At 34.0% G+C, this 15,434-nt stretch overlaps 1 protein-coding gene across 1 annotated transcript; it reads left to right on the forward strand.

Moving 5' to 3' along the window:
* Positions 1 to 3,293: 3,293 nt before the first annotated feature.
* LOC125675230 (3-oxoacyl-[acyl-carrier-protein] reductase FabG-like) lies at positions 3,294 to 13,832 on the forward strand. The gene is made up of 9 exons (XM_056157755.1): positions 3,294 to 3,426; positions 5,602 to 5,735; positions 5,842 to 5,934; positions 6,178 to 6,263; positions 10,295 to 10,388; positions 10,655 to 10,724; positions 11,182 to 11,218; positions 11,794 to 11,857; positions 13,256 to 13,832. The coding sequence occupies exons 1-9, from the start codon at positions 3,381 to 3,383 to the stop codon at positions 13,412 to 13,414; spliced, it is 783 nt and encodes a 260-aa protein (XP_056013730.1). The 5' UTR covers positions 3,294 to 3,380; the 3' UTR covers positions 13,415 to 13,832.
* The last annotated feature ends 1,602 nt before the right edge of the window (positions 13,833 to 15,434 follow it).

Genomic DNA, 15,434 nt, shown 5'->3' on the forward strand with positions numbered 1-15,434 from the left:
ACCTTGATTTTTGCGCTCTCATCCAAATGAACACTCCGTTTAACCGCCTCTTACGACAACCAAGGGATACTGATGAACTATTCTATCCCGGATCTACACTGGCTGCATATAAAAGGAATTGTTACTTAATGTTAATCTTAGGAAGATAGCTTCTAAGCTTTTGAGGACAACTGCGCAGGATGCTACAACTAAATATTTACTGGTTATTTTCGTCAATAATTAAAAAATATGGTCTCTAACTCCCAATTTTTAAAGCTCTATTATAGAATTCAAAACCTTGAAATTTCTGTGAAATTTTATAAATTGGCATTACCTCTAATACATGTAAGTCTTTTTAAACTCTGAAATTTGATATCATGAATGTTTTCGTAAATCAAGTGCAAAAAGGTCATTATCTATTTTCATTACTGATATTAAACTTTTTTTCCGTAGAGTTGGAAGACATGATCATGTATGAATTTCATGTAATGATTGATTTATGTTGCTTATGCTGTGTTGAAACCAACAGACAAATCAAGTATAACTGGATAAATTTTAACTGCAAAATACTTAGCAAATCCTGAAATCAAGTCCATAAGAGTCATGGCCAGCATTTGGCTGCATGTCTCAGCATTGGGACTTTCATATTACCAGTATATGAATATACTAAATATCCCTCACAATTTCTTGGCTTTCCCTTGCTGGCTAACCACTTTCAATTGTAAAAAGTGCATAACAACCCTTGTTACTTCAGTATGTGTGTATTATGATAAACTGTATTTCCTAAGTCATAGATCTGCTGACATGTGCAAAATATTTCATGTCCCAATGTGTGTATACATTCAATGACAATGTAGAATATCGGTACAAGTTACTTTATTTGGTTTGTTTATTTTTTGTTTTCTTCTTTCTTTCCTTGGTTGGCGTCAATCCCTCACTGTGTGAGGTCTTGTGGCGCAATTTTTGGACGCCTCCAAGGATTAACTCATTTATGTATATATTGTATGCATATTCCATGTACTCTATAACTTGAAATTGTACTTTCACTACCTGTATTTTTGTAGTCAGTCTCAATGGGGGATCTCACTTTACCTGACCTCTGTGTACATGTTTCAGCAGGTATTCCTTATTCAGGTGACCCCCCTTAATGGTTTTTATACATTTTGCTTAACAATTTACCTTATGTCATTCAATAAATGACATATTCGACAAAACTGCATTACAGTGTTTGGTTATCTGTTACTGCTTGGACGGTTTCTTCTCAGAGGAGACATAAAGACCATTTTAGAACACTGTAGCTCAATAACAACCATTGTGACCCCAATTTTTCTTTTTTAATTTTTCAATTCTCCTTTAATGTTGAACTAAGAGATACACTTCCCAAAAAATGGCATTACTCCAAATCTCAAGTGCGAACCTTTTTAAATAATCCCCAATGCTGTCAATTACGTAAATAAATGCTTAGGCATTACTAAAACGAACTGAAATGATCAATCATAATGGTATCACAATGTAATGGATTATTTGTTTGCTAGATAACACGATACAAACCACATTTTGTTTTTATAGATATCAAAACATATTCCATAGCTTCAGTAAAATACCTTATTGTAAACCTTCACTCACCGATACATGCATAAATGTCGCGTGGAACTAAACACATTTTAAGTACGTCTGTCCATGTTGCCAAGCATGTCTATATGTGCAGTAATCTCAGTTTAAAGATCGTCATCCCTCGGATCAAGTTCAGTTATATTTAGATCATGTATGGTGCTCATGAGAGTAATAATTTACAATAACCCATATGTGTTACATGTATTGCGCGTTGTTTTTTCTTCCTGAAAACAAATTCAGGAATTCGTTGATAATCATAAAAAAGAGGGACAATAAGTTCGGGAACAACATTGAAAAGTAATATTATATCTAGAAACAGAAAATTTTATTATAGGTATTTGATGACAATGACTTAGGATGACAAAAACGTTTATGTCGCAATCAGCAAAAGGGATGGAGTCTATAGGGATGTACTTCTTATGTATATAAAAGAGAAAAAGTAAAGACTTATACAGGAAGTAGGAGAGAAAGAAATAAACAGAGATGAATTCCTTCGTTTACCTGATCAATAAATAGAAATCATGGCGGATGTGACCAATCGACAGGGAATGCTTAATCCTCCTAGACACCCGATTCCAACTGCGGTATATCCAGGGGTCCATGTTTACATGTAAGATATATGAGATTGACCACTGTTCGCAATTTTTACCTTTCAAGTAGAAAGACATATGATTTCTTCACACTGTTGAATCTCTCTCCTAACAACCATCTCTAACTCGCTAGGGTATATGCATTTCTTTAAGTTTTAACGACTTGGAAGAATCGATAGGAATAGTACCATCACTGTACACGACATCATGGATCATACTACAATCTTTTATCAAGATGTTTGAAAAAGCAATAGGTAAATTACTGTTGGTATATACATTACAAACCGATATTAGTATCCACATGGTGAAAGAGCCCCCTTTAGAACTGGTATGCATCAGCTTCAATTTTCAGAAGCGAAGGCAATCCTAGGTAAGAATATACCCCCCCCCCCCCCCCCCAAGCGTAAAATATTAGAAACTAATGTCAATGATACTCTGGATATAACATCTTGTGATGTAATATTACCTATAGGTGGAACACATACACACACTTGAGGTCGTTATAACGACCTACTTTACCAATAGAACGTGCCATTTGGTAATATGTTATTTCACAAGTTTCATACCAATTGAGGCTCTTCTTTCCTCAATGGTTTACATGATTTGACTACGTCTTAATCCATTTTCCTGATAACAAAAAGGGGCTCAGGACGGGTGTGACTGGTTGGCTTGTGATGTTTACTCCTTCTAGACACATGGTCCTACATGAACATGTGGTATTTCTAGGCGTTTGTTTACCCATCTATTATTTTCATATTCTGTATATGAGTTATGAGATTAATCACTGATCGTTATTGCCAACTTTCTATGGCAATCTAGTAGAAGGATGGATTACCCACTTCTGTGAAAGCATATTGGAATTCATGGGGTTGTTAAAAGAGTGAATTACCTTACAAGAAACAGTTGACAGTGGAACATTCCTTACCTAACCATATACAGAACTTATTGATTCTTTAAAGGATGCAATCATGTTAACAAAACAGGTCTTTTGAAAAAGTTGATAGACAAACAACAGAATCATTACGTGTGTTTAGTGTATACGATACCCCAACTAGCAATTTTCTTAGCGAGACTAGTGTGGTATTTGGCGTAACTATGATTGTATTTCGAGTACGACATGTTATACTTGAAAAGCAGGCCCGAATCATCCTCCATACATACGTAACGATATAAGGACATTTTGATCAACCAGACAACATGTCTGTAATTTCAAGATTGGATGGAAAAGTCGCACTGATTACAGGTTTGTCTGAGATACACTCGATATCAAAGGGGAACTATATTATTTGAACCTAAAAAAGAAACAAAAATTGTAGGCATGCTTGCATATTCTAAGTACTGAATGTATCCTGACATGCACTAGAAAATGACTGTGGGTTATTTAAGTAGGCCGACACATTCATTTTACCTCATGTAATGTTGTTGTTTTTTCTGATCGTGATGTGTCGTTTAGCTGTTGTTTACCACATAGCTACATAGGCGACGATTTTTCCAGAACCAATTTGCCCTGCAAACATACTACATGACCGTTGACTGAATTGAATTCAAGCTTCATTCATCTATTTGGTAAAACGCAACAAAAAAAAATTAGAGTGACATTTTTTACAAATCCTTTTAAATCTTCTTTCCGATAGGTAGTAATTAAGTGCACGAATCTTTTTCATATATTGATTACTCAAGGTAAATTATTAAGAGTTATACATAATTATCTGAATGAAACATGTTTAGAAATCATAAAAAAGCAAAGTGTTTACAATTAATTATATGTAACTTGACATGCAATCGTCCTCGTAAAATGCAAAATGGTCATGAAGATTCATTTTTCGTTAAGTGAATTTCGGTTTCTATTTTAATTGGAAATGTGATGTTCAAGAGATAGGTCAACACAGATATAATGTTTGTAATGTTTCCTTGATACTAGTCAGCACGGGATTTTTAGTCCTAAACTCCAGCTACCTTGGCTTTTCACATTAACACTGGGAACAAATGCGGATCATCTATACAGAAAACGTGTCTACAAATACAATTATAATACAATAATATGAATTGTCATTGTAATGATTTTATTTTTAAGATCAAAATTGTATTTGTATTTTGCAGGTAACATGTTTATTTCTGAAAGTTTTATCTGAAATGCAAAGATCATTGTATGAATCTTAATAGGCAATAAAATTGTTGTTGATAGAAGGTGCCACTTGGCATATACTCAGGTATTTGCTGGCGGCGCAGTGGCAAGATAATAAAATGTTTCCAAGGGTGAAATTCCGAAATTAAAAAAGTAATAGTTTGTATAGTATATTGTTAATGTTCATTGGTTTTTGCGTGTCCACCTTAAAAATAAAGAAAACCTGTTCTTGTCATGTTTACCATTGTATTTGTAAACTTCATTTCTGATTTTTAGCTTTCTAAATCTGTTTGGTGTATGACTTAAGTATTGTAGTCTTCTCATAAAAATTCACTCTTTGACAGATAATTAGCAAATTCAATAAACTTCTGACATAACAATATATAATGTTTCATACCGATTGTTAAGCCGTTCTTGGCACACTGATTTTGACTGCGGATAACTCCGTTTACCTGATCAGGATATGGGGCTCACGGCGGGTGTGACCGGTCAACAGGGGATGCTTACTCCTCCTAGGCACCTGATCCCACCTCTGGTGTGTCCAGGGGTCCGTGTTTGCCCAACCATCTATTTTGTATTGCTTATAGGAGTTATGAGATTGATCACTGTTCGTTATCTTCACCTTGCATAGTAGATTTTGTAATTACAATGTGGGGGAAATATCTAAATGTCCTATGCTCATCCCATACTTTGTACTTTAGCAAATTTTCTGATAGAGAAAAAAACCATTCTTTAATAATACCCCCCAACATTTTATGCGTCCTCTGCTCGTGTAGGTCGGACTATGGGATGAGCGTTCATGAACCCCTCCACATCTTTTTAAATCGAGGCAAACTACTGACAAAAAAGTTGATGATGTAGGGGTTCCAACAGTATCGTTTAAAATCAGCATTTCGCAAATTATAAGGTCGTTATAGCATCTAGTTTGCCAATGCAACATATCGTTAGGTCAAATGCTGTCTGGCGTGTTTCATGTCGATTGTTAGGCCGTTCTTGGCACACTGATTTTGACTACGGATAAGTCTGTTTACCTGACCAGGTTGTAGGGCTCACTGATGTACCCGGGAGTTAACAATCTCGCTAAATATCGGCAATCACATGACGGGACTTACAGACTTACAGACCCTATTGTGGTTTTATCGTATATTAACAAGTAAGCATTTAGGTGTACACTAGTTAAGCCATAGTTGAGACACCATCCTCTCGTTGCGTTTTCAGTTTATACTTATTTAAAAATGAACGCTTGAATTTTAGCGATTACGTTCAATCACTATGTTTTTGCGTGATTTTCAGGGGCCAGTTCTGGTATTGGGGCTGGGACAGCCATTTTGTTTTGTAAACTTGGTGCAGAGGTAGCGATCACAGGCAGAAATGTTGAAAATTTGGCCAAAACAGCTGCCGAGTGTGAAAAGGGAAATGGAAAGAAGGTTAGGTCTTATTGTGGATCTATTGTGGTATCCAAACACTTTTAAAAAGGCTAGTTAGAAGTTTTGAAATAAAAGGGTTTTCATATCGCTCTTTTTGCTATTTTAGCCGTTTACTCTTTGCGGTGATTTGACCAAGGAAGATTTTGTAAAGCGACTTGTGGAAGACACACTAAAGTATTACGGAAAACTTGACATACTGGTATGTAACATTGATACATAATTGGCTTTAAACATTACATGTTCATATGTTTTAGTACGTTATTAAATTATCTTTGCAGCGTGATTATAATCAGCATAAACAATAATTTAGTTATTTTGATGTACATTTTAAGAGTAAACTAAATTCACCATTCTATGAAGCTGAACAAAAATATACATTCGTCTTCTGTTCATGAATATATTTTTCTTAAATGTTTTATTGGGCTATTTTTTGACAAATTAGGTCAATAATGCCGGACTGTTAAGATTCGGAGGCATTGAGACATCAACGCTGGAGGAATATGATGAAGTCATGAACATTAACGTCAGGTAATATACAGGTGAATGCTACATAATCTGTTCAAAACATTGTGTATTTTGTACACGGGATTTTACAGTGCAGTCCAGTTCCACACATCCACAAATATGTTCCTAGGACATGTCGAATTGTTCGTGCTGTTGGTCAGATCAGTGCGTTAATAATTTTAATTACTTTGCATCCACTGTGTGAACCCGACGTTTCTGGGTATTGGGTGTTGTTGTGTATTAGTGTTTTTTTTTCTATCATTATTTATTTACTGCACAATCTTGATCCATCGGTATACCTAATTTCCTTTTTAGTTTTTAGTTTGTCTCTAATATACCCCTTCAAACTTCATTTCTTTGTCATTGTTTTCGTACATGCGCCATGGTCGTTTGACCTTTGGTTGGTGCTTGTCTCCCCTCAATTTCATTCTAAATTGAGGCAGGCTACAGACAAACAAATTGATTGTGTAGGGCTTTAAAAAGTCACGTTTAAAGTCAATATCCCCTGTCGACTGGTAACACTACCATGAGCCCTATATCTTGATCAGGCAAAATTACTGTGTCAAGAACTTGTTAATAATCGGTATGAAACACGCCAGACAGCATTTGACCTAATGGTATGTGGTATTGGAAAATTAGATTGTTATAGCGACCATAACATTTGCGAAATGCTGACTTTAAACGAGACTGTTAAAAACCCTGCACCATTAACTTGTTTGTCAGTAGCCTGTCTTCATTTAAAAACTGACCATACGCAGAACAAGGTCTTGCGTATCGAATCAGTTGATTCATATGCAGGTGATAATGGAATATTGCTACATAAATATGGGAAGCTGACGATGGAGAAGCTGAAATCATCCCGCTTGTCATAAGGATGAGTTGCTAGTTTGCCGCTAATATCTACATCCAATAAAACATCCATACATGAAGCAGAAGTGAGTAAGCATGTGTCGTCCCCCATTTCGAGTTCATACGGACACAACAAATCGACACATGAATGAAAATTATCATTGCCAATTTAGACAATCTAGTTTGCCAATACAATGTTTCATAACTATTGTTAGGCCGTTCTTTGGCATACCGATTTTGACTACGGATAACTCCGTTTACCTGATCAGAATATAGGGGATGCTTAAGCCTCCTAACCATCTGATCTCACCTCTGGTTTATTCATGGATCTGTGTTTGTCCTATTCTCTTATTTGCATTGCTTATCCGAGTCATGAGATTGATCACTGTTCGTTATCTTCACATTTCATCTAATACCTTTTACAATATAGATGAACGTACAAATTATCGTTTCGGCCTTGTCGACATTGAGTTTTCAATTATCGTATTGTTACAGATTCTTTCACGTATAGATGCCTCCCAACTTCGTGTTTCAACTTGTAAATCAGTTTGCTTCGTTTCGGCCTTGGGTATCGTCATTGTGATTTTAAATCCTACCATTATTACACATTTTTGATATATTCATCTCTTCTAAAAGCTTTTACATTTAATGCGAATTAACTTCGCTTTGCGTTCACACGGAGCTAATGCAAAGTAAATTCAATTCGCAATAAGGTAGTGATTGCATGGGTAATTGAAAATTAATGAATCTATGAATTTTATTGAGTGTTACATATTTTGTGGTTGAAAGTATATGTAACTCATTATAAAAGTATCGCAAATGGTTTTCACGGAAATTGTGATGTTACGTTTGTCATAGTAACCCCTCTTATCGAGTTTCTGTAATAAATGGTTCAGATGATGTTCAAAAATGATACAAACAGAGTAAGTGATTCAAATTTTATATCAAATTGAAGTTAACGTCTGAAATAATATATAATTTGCATTAATATATCCATTTATTTTCATATGAAGTAGAAGCAGGGCTGCTTATGAGTAATTTCGCAAGTTTTAGAAGGCAATTTTCACCAATGCAGACATATTTTCACCCCCTGAAGAATAAATGACCAATTACTTTTTTTTTTTAAATCTTTACATATGTTTTAACATATGTTAGTAGGAATTTTACCTGAAAGTATCAATATTGGGTTCCAGGTTTACTATGGCGCTCTGATCACTATAGTTCCCCCTCCCCCTCCTTACATTAATGGTGTAGCTGATAATTGATAAATACAATAAATATGCATCTTACATGCATTTATTTTAACTCATATTAAAACTATAAAAATGTTTTGATGTTTCTTATTGAATTTATTCCAAATAGATTGGTAATACTGATGCTTTGGAGATGTTTTATTACTTTCTGTTTGAAATTACTTGTATAATCATATTCTGGAAGTGTATGTTAAAATATAACCAATCTCATGTAAACTGTGCGTTGTGACGTCGATACATGCACCTTCTTTTTTTTTTTCCAACCAAGCGATTATCAAACAACAACCAAACGTTCTTCTTATTTTTCATATTATAAAAAATAACTGAACTAATTGAGAAAAAGATATTAACACCAAATGTTTCTTTTCAAAATACACACCTTTTCATTTCTCTTAGCATCCACATTACATAGTAGCAATTTAGATTAAAGTGCACTAACACCATTCACATGTTATGAAATTCATAGCATTATATATTATGATTTTGATAGACCTAATGGTTTGTGAATTAAAATTATGTGTTGTTAGACTAAAAACTTCACCGGGGGGGGGGGGGGGGGGGGTATATGTATCATGGAGACTTGGGGCCTAATCACTGTAATTTAAAAGATAAGCAAAACATAAATGATTTTGCATTTATATTGCATTTTATTTGCATACTTCTAAACATATTTTCACTTTACCCTGTGTCTGGTTATAGCTGACAAGTCTCTGTTTCCATCGTCTGTCATTATTACATATGCTTAAGCGCTTAACGTATTCCGGAATCGGAAACGAAAATATTCTCTTTTTAGATACTACATTAATAAACCACGTGATACCTTACAATCACTACCGTAAACCGCGACGTAAATTTTAATTCGAAGTAAACTAATGTGCATTAAAATATTCACGTGAACGTGGTTGAGATTCAATTCGAATTAACTTGCGTTTAATGCGAATTAAATTCTTCGTGTGAATAAGGCATCATATCATGATTGTATTATTCCGGATTTTTGTATCCCGAGAAATATTTATTCATATCTAATTTAGTGATGAATCTAATTCACTGTACGACTGACCGGGTCGATCTCACGGCGGGTGTGGCCGATCGGAGATGCTCACTCCTCCTTCGCACTGGATCACATCTCTGGTATATCCAGGAGTCCGTGTTTGCCCCACTGTCTATTTTGTATTGCTTATAGGAGTTATGAAATATTCGATATCTTCACCTTTCATCAGTAGATCAAATACTTTGAAACAAATAGCACTGTTATAGTTTAAACAGATAGCATCCATTACATGTTTGAGAAAACATCTCGTTTTCATTTTGATAACGGGAAACAAAATATTGCTTATAATGGTTCATGCCGATCGTTAAGCCGTTCTTGGCACACTGATTTCGACTGCGGATAACTCCGTTTACCTGATCAGGATATAGGGCGCACGGCGGGTGTGACCGGTCAACAGGGGATGCTTACTCCTCCTAGGCACCTGATCCCACCTCTGGTGTGTTCAGGGGTCCGTGTTTGCCCAACTATCTCTTTTGTATTGCTTGTAGGAGTTATGAGATTGATCACTGTTCGTTATCTTCACCTTGCATTTATAACTTTATTCATTCGGTTTATTCTTCTATTTTACTGACCTGGTTATAATGTAAGTAAAATTTGATGAATCACAATAAATAGTACATATTCCATTCATCAATCAGTCATCTTTCTCTTTTCATTCACATTTCGCATTATTAGCGCTCTGCGTTAGCTCGTCGTTCATTGGTCACTAACTGTTCATAATAAACTTGCGTTTCACACCCATCATTGTTCTCACTGCTTTCGACCAGGTTCGTTCTGCGTTCATTCATCCTTCACACACTGTTCAATTGATGAAGTAGATTTCAGAAACTTTAACTATTTATATTTTTACATGTCTTTCTTTCTATCTATCTATACTCTTATCGATAATAATTTGCTTTCAGGGCTAGTTACCATATGACTATGCTTGCAGTTCCTCATCTCATCAAAACAAAGGGAAGCATTGTAAATGTTTCTAGTGTCACCGGCGTTAGATCCGTGAGTATTCTAAACTTCTCCCGTGCAATTGATGAATGCATATTTGGTGATGAATTGTTGAAATTTAAAGTCAGATGTATTTTTTCCGAAACTTTTACACAAAGTTCGTTATTATAATTTAGTGTTCGTTATCCTCGCCTTTCATTAATGCATATTTAGCATGCATGTTACATAATTTGTCATTTGTTTACATTGTAAGGATAGCATTGTATAGTTTTATTTCATTCCCAACCATAAGAACTTCTTCTTCATTTTACTGTTTTCAGTTTGGTGGAGTTTTGCCATATTGTGTGTCCAAGAGTGCCTTAGATCAGTTTACTAGGTGTATTGCAATAGGTAGGTGTTCCTTGCTTTAGTCGGAATCATATATTTTTGTGAATATCGTTTTACGAATACTTAATTCTCATCGTAAGACAGCTGCTTTTTCAATGAAAATATTAAGAACGCAAATATTCATAGTCTATAGCCAGTCATGTGAACAATTTTTTTGTTAAGCATCACTGTGATTCTACACACCTATGCTATGAAGTTTGGATTATCAAGATAACGGGATTACGGCTGTGGTGACCGGTCAACATTGCATGTTTTCTCCCCCACTCGATCCCGCTACTCCTTTGTCTTGGTGTCCGTGTTTGCTCCTCTCTTAATACTACATTGCTTATTGAATAGTGAGATCGACCACTGTTCGTTATACTCACATTTTCAAAGTGCATCGTATTTACTATTTCTTTTGCAACAGAAATATAAATGTATGATGTCATGAAGCAATGTAAACTCTATCATTATGTTTCAGAGTTGGCTCCAAAGCAGGTCAGGGTAAACAGTGTAAAGTAAGTGTATTAGTTTTCAGCAATTGTTTCCGAACGGCTAACATCTTTAGGCATTTCGTTTTACTTGTAATGAATATAAACAATGAAATGCTTTCTTTGTTGTTTCATTGGGTGGGAAAGGTAAATAGCATTGCAGAAAAAATAAGTATTTTTTTGCAATAATTGCTCTCTTCATCACCTGATGGAACAACAAATAAAGACATTTTATTGTTTATTTTTATATTGTTTATGTATTGCTTATAATACAAACTAAATTGAATACTAAAATATTAAATGCTTACCCATTCCTCACGTTAAACGGAACAGCCAAAACACCCTCGGACCTTGATGACGTTCCATATTAGGCAATGATCACACAGACAGGTGGCACTAAAAAAACGGATGGAACTAGTTTACAAAAGCATGCATTCATTGTAATAGTTGAAAGCTCTGTCAATTTCAAAAGAAATATAAGAAAAAGATTCAGTGAATGGAAATATACTGTAATAAAAGATATATTACCATCAAATCCATGATTGGTTTAAAACATGTCTATCTTTATTGATAAACATTTACTGAGATATTCATAATTATAGCCCTGGTGAGACTGTCACTAATGTTTTCAAGGCGAGTGGTATGGATGAAGACGCCTGTCAGAAGGTAAAAATAGATGATTGCACTTTTTATTCGACATTATAATTGTATATCCTACGATTTCGTAATTTACTTTATGCAGGTATCTACATCATCAGTTTTAGCATGAATATTGCGGAACTTTTAAGGTATTCAATGTCTAACGAAAGGATAACGAAGACTTTTTAAGAATTTAAATCAATATAACTGTTTATTGTTAAATAGAGATGAAAGTGAAATAGATTACATTTCCATGACTAGTAAATGACCAGTAGGTGACCTTTTTGCACTTGAGGCTTTTTTATAAGTTATCTACCCTTTGTAAAAATAAACAAAATATTGTTTTCTTGTGAGTTAAATGGTTAATTTTATTTCATATTTTCTTATACCAAGAGATTGGTGGGAAAATATGATTTCTTTTGAAAACATTTTAATAAGACATGCTCTTCCCATATACAGTATACGTCAATGTTAAATTATCGTTAAAATAAATCATGCAGCAAACACAATTTCGAAAATTCCTATGGTGGATTATTTTTATTTGATGAACCCTTCAGAATGATGCTATGAATGCAAAAATACAATCATCCATTTACTAGATAGGAAATATAATAGCTGTACATTGAATACCTGAAGGAAATTATTTATGTTTAGCTTCATTATGCACATTAATATATATATATATATATATATATATATATATAACAGGGGATGCTTACTCCTCCTAGACACCTGATCCCACCTCTGGTGTGTCCAGGGGTCCGTGTTTGCCAAGCAATCTATTTTGTATTGTTTGTGGGAGTTATGAGATTGATCACTGTTCGTTATCTTCACCTTGCATTAGCAGAACTAGATCATGAATAATTCAAAATATTTGTTATTTGAATTTTTGAGTTTTATATGTTTGAGAACATTTGTGTTTGTAGATATAATTATGTTTAATTTTCAAATTACTTGGTAAAGATGGAGGACGTTCACTGTACAATTAAAAAAAATGAAAAATAATTTTGAAAAGAGAACTTTGACTATGACTACATCATCTTTGTTCTTCTTAAAGGGAATTGAATATTTAAGGACGCAATTTGCTCAATTAAAATGTCAAAAATTTTCATTTAACAACATAATATCTTAACTGTCATTCCAATACCCATTGTTCCCTCGAGAGTTTCGAATGCATTTCACAGATTGCTGAGTATTTTCATTATATTTAGAAGTTTAATTTGATTCAACAATTACATTGTATATACACTCTTATTTGAGGAAGAAAAAATGTGTTTTTCTTTTACAAGTAAGATGATTTAAAAGATACAGTTCTTGCATTTTTCATGTTTTGAGCTCATTTTCGTGATGAACTCAAACTTAATTTTCATATGACATAAATGATGTGGTGTTATACAGGTTTAATGTTGATTTGTCTATTCGCAGTTTTTAGAGCACTCCAAATTAATAAACCCCCTAGGACGTGCCGGGCAGGTGGAGGATGTAGCTACTGCGATTGCTTTCCTGGCATCTGACAGAGCTTCCTTTATCACGGGTGTGCAATTACCAATTGATGGTGGAAGACACATCCTTTGTCCGCGATAGGTGTAAATATACCTCGACTCTAATCGTAAATTATATCATCGAGACCAAATAAATGTAAACTTCATTCTTTTTCCCAAGACATGATTCTTTGATAAAATTTCTCTTTGAGAAGTGAACCTTTCTACATCTACATATAACGTTTTTGTAGGGTTTACTTAGGCTCAATATCGTTTAATATATCTACATAATTCTGAAAAAATGCTTATGAATCTATAATCAATAATTTGCTTTGATATCCAACGTTAGCAAATATTTTGTCAACTATCAGTGTTTGTAAACTAGAAAATTACTCCACGCCTATTAGTAAAACATTCTTTAAGTTCTGTTGTGAAACAAATTCAGTTCAATCGTTTGATAGGATTTATCTTTACATTTACTTGTGATTATACGTGATAAAGAATAAAAAGTAATTCATGAAGAGAACAGTGTTGTTATTCCATTTTGAAGAAGAGGATGATGGTCTTTCTTTCTGAAAAGAAAGCACCCAGAAGTAATCACCTTGCTAATCATCACTCTAATGTTTGTGTTGTCTATACGAGGGCTCAATGACCTCATTTTTGAAGCAGAACATTTTATTTTGCATTATAAGGCGACACTTTTGAACGCCAAACTTTCACCTTATGGCGTGAAACGTTCCGGAATAAACGCGACAATTTTGCGTTATAACCTGAAATATTCTATATAGATATATTTATGTAAACAAGGAATCCTTGATTAGTACAATAAATGAAAACCGACTTTTGTATATTAATAACTTTGAAATAAAAAAAAAACAATATACACCTGTTGCCTATTTTTACTCCAGTGAGGGATGTATGTTAAAATGTTGGTTTTTTTCCAGAAACTGTGACTGTTTTAGACATTTGATATTAGACATTGAACCTAGTCCTTAAGTTCTTTATCTAGTCAGATACTCAATATTCATACAAATGTTCTGATGAAAATTAAAGCTTAATTAAGTATTTGATTAGGTGGATCTTTAGTTTTAAAAAGTGCATGCACAGTATTTAATCTGACATGCATTTTGTTCGGCATCATTTTCTGTTCACAGAAATAAAAATGTCGTGCTGATATCACGTCATATGACGTTTTAATGATAATACTTGGGACACATATGTCAAACCAATAGCAACGTCAACGTACACTGTAAAAAAATTCTAGCGTCATATGACGTCAAATATTATGCTGGGAATATTGTGTGCCAAGAAATCATAAAACACAAACATTTGATCTTGTATTGTTGGCAAAAAGAAACATTTTATAGAATTGGTAAGCATTTCAATTTCTAACAATCTGAATACTGCTATAGAGCTAGAACCACGAAGGGTCAAAATCGGCCTGCATTTTTATGAAAATTTTTCCGAAACTTAACAAACAAATATTCCACTAAATATTGTCAATATACATCGTAGTAAATGTATTCATATCAAAATGTTAATTCTGTGACACCATAGCTGTGCCGTACATGTCATAACACGTGACGTTTGCACATTTTGCTCTACAAATGACAAATTTTGGAACTTTGATTCAAAATTCCAGTTTGGCCACATTAAACGAACAAATTAAAAATTCTGACATAGGTAAAGAAATGAAAACTGCACAAAGAAATGTTGGATATAATTTGTTCGATGAAAGTGGACATACGTAAATTTCTTGTTTTAGGTGCAAGGTGAAGATAACGAACAGTGATAAATCTCATAACTCCTACAAGCAATACAAAATAGATAGTTAGGCAAACACGGACCGAATGATGATAGTTTCTCATATTAAAAATAGACGTGTCCTTATAAGACATTATAAAATGATAAATTTTTACATAGGATCTCAAAGCATATATCCCAATTAATTTGAAACGTTTTATGTACGTCTATGATAGAGGAATGAAATATAGATTTCGGATGATCATCGTCGAAAATCTGTGATGACAATTGCCTTTGCTTTTAAAGATAGGTCCAATTTATCTCGATCAAATGTTGAATATGCAAATAAAATAATTAAAAGACTTGACACCAATTATCTT

The sequence above is a fragment of the Ostrea edulis genome, chromosome 3, assembly GCF_947568905.1.
Source record: "Ostrea edulis chromosome 3, xbOstEdul1.1, whole genome shotgun sequence".
In the NCBI taxonomy this organism is placed as follows: domain Eukaryota; kingdom Metazoa; phylum Mollusca; class Bivalvia; order Ostreida; family Ostreidae; genus Ostrea; species Ostrea edulis.

Coding starts and splice junctions, on each gene's coding strand:
- LOC125675230 (XM_056157755.1), top strand. CDS start 3,381: ATGTCTGTAATTTCAAGATTGGATGGAAAAGTCGCACTGATTACAG. Junction 6,264..10,294: donor GTCATGAACATTAACGTCAG/GTAATATACAGG, acceptor ATTTGCTTTCAG/GGCTAGTTACCATATGACTA. Junction 10,389..10,654: donor GTGTCACCGGCGTTAGATCC/GTGAGTATTCTA, acceptor TACTGTTTTCAG/TTTGGTGGAGTTTTGCCATA.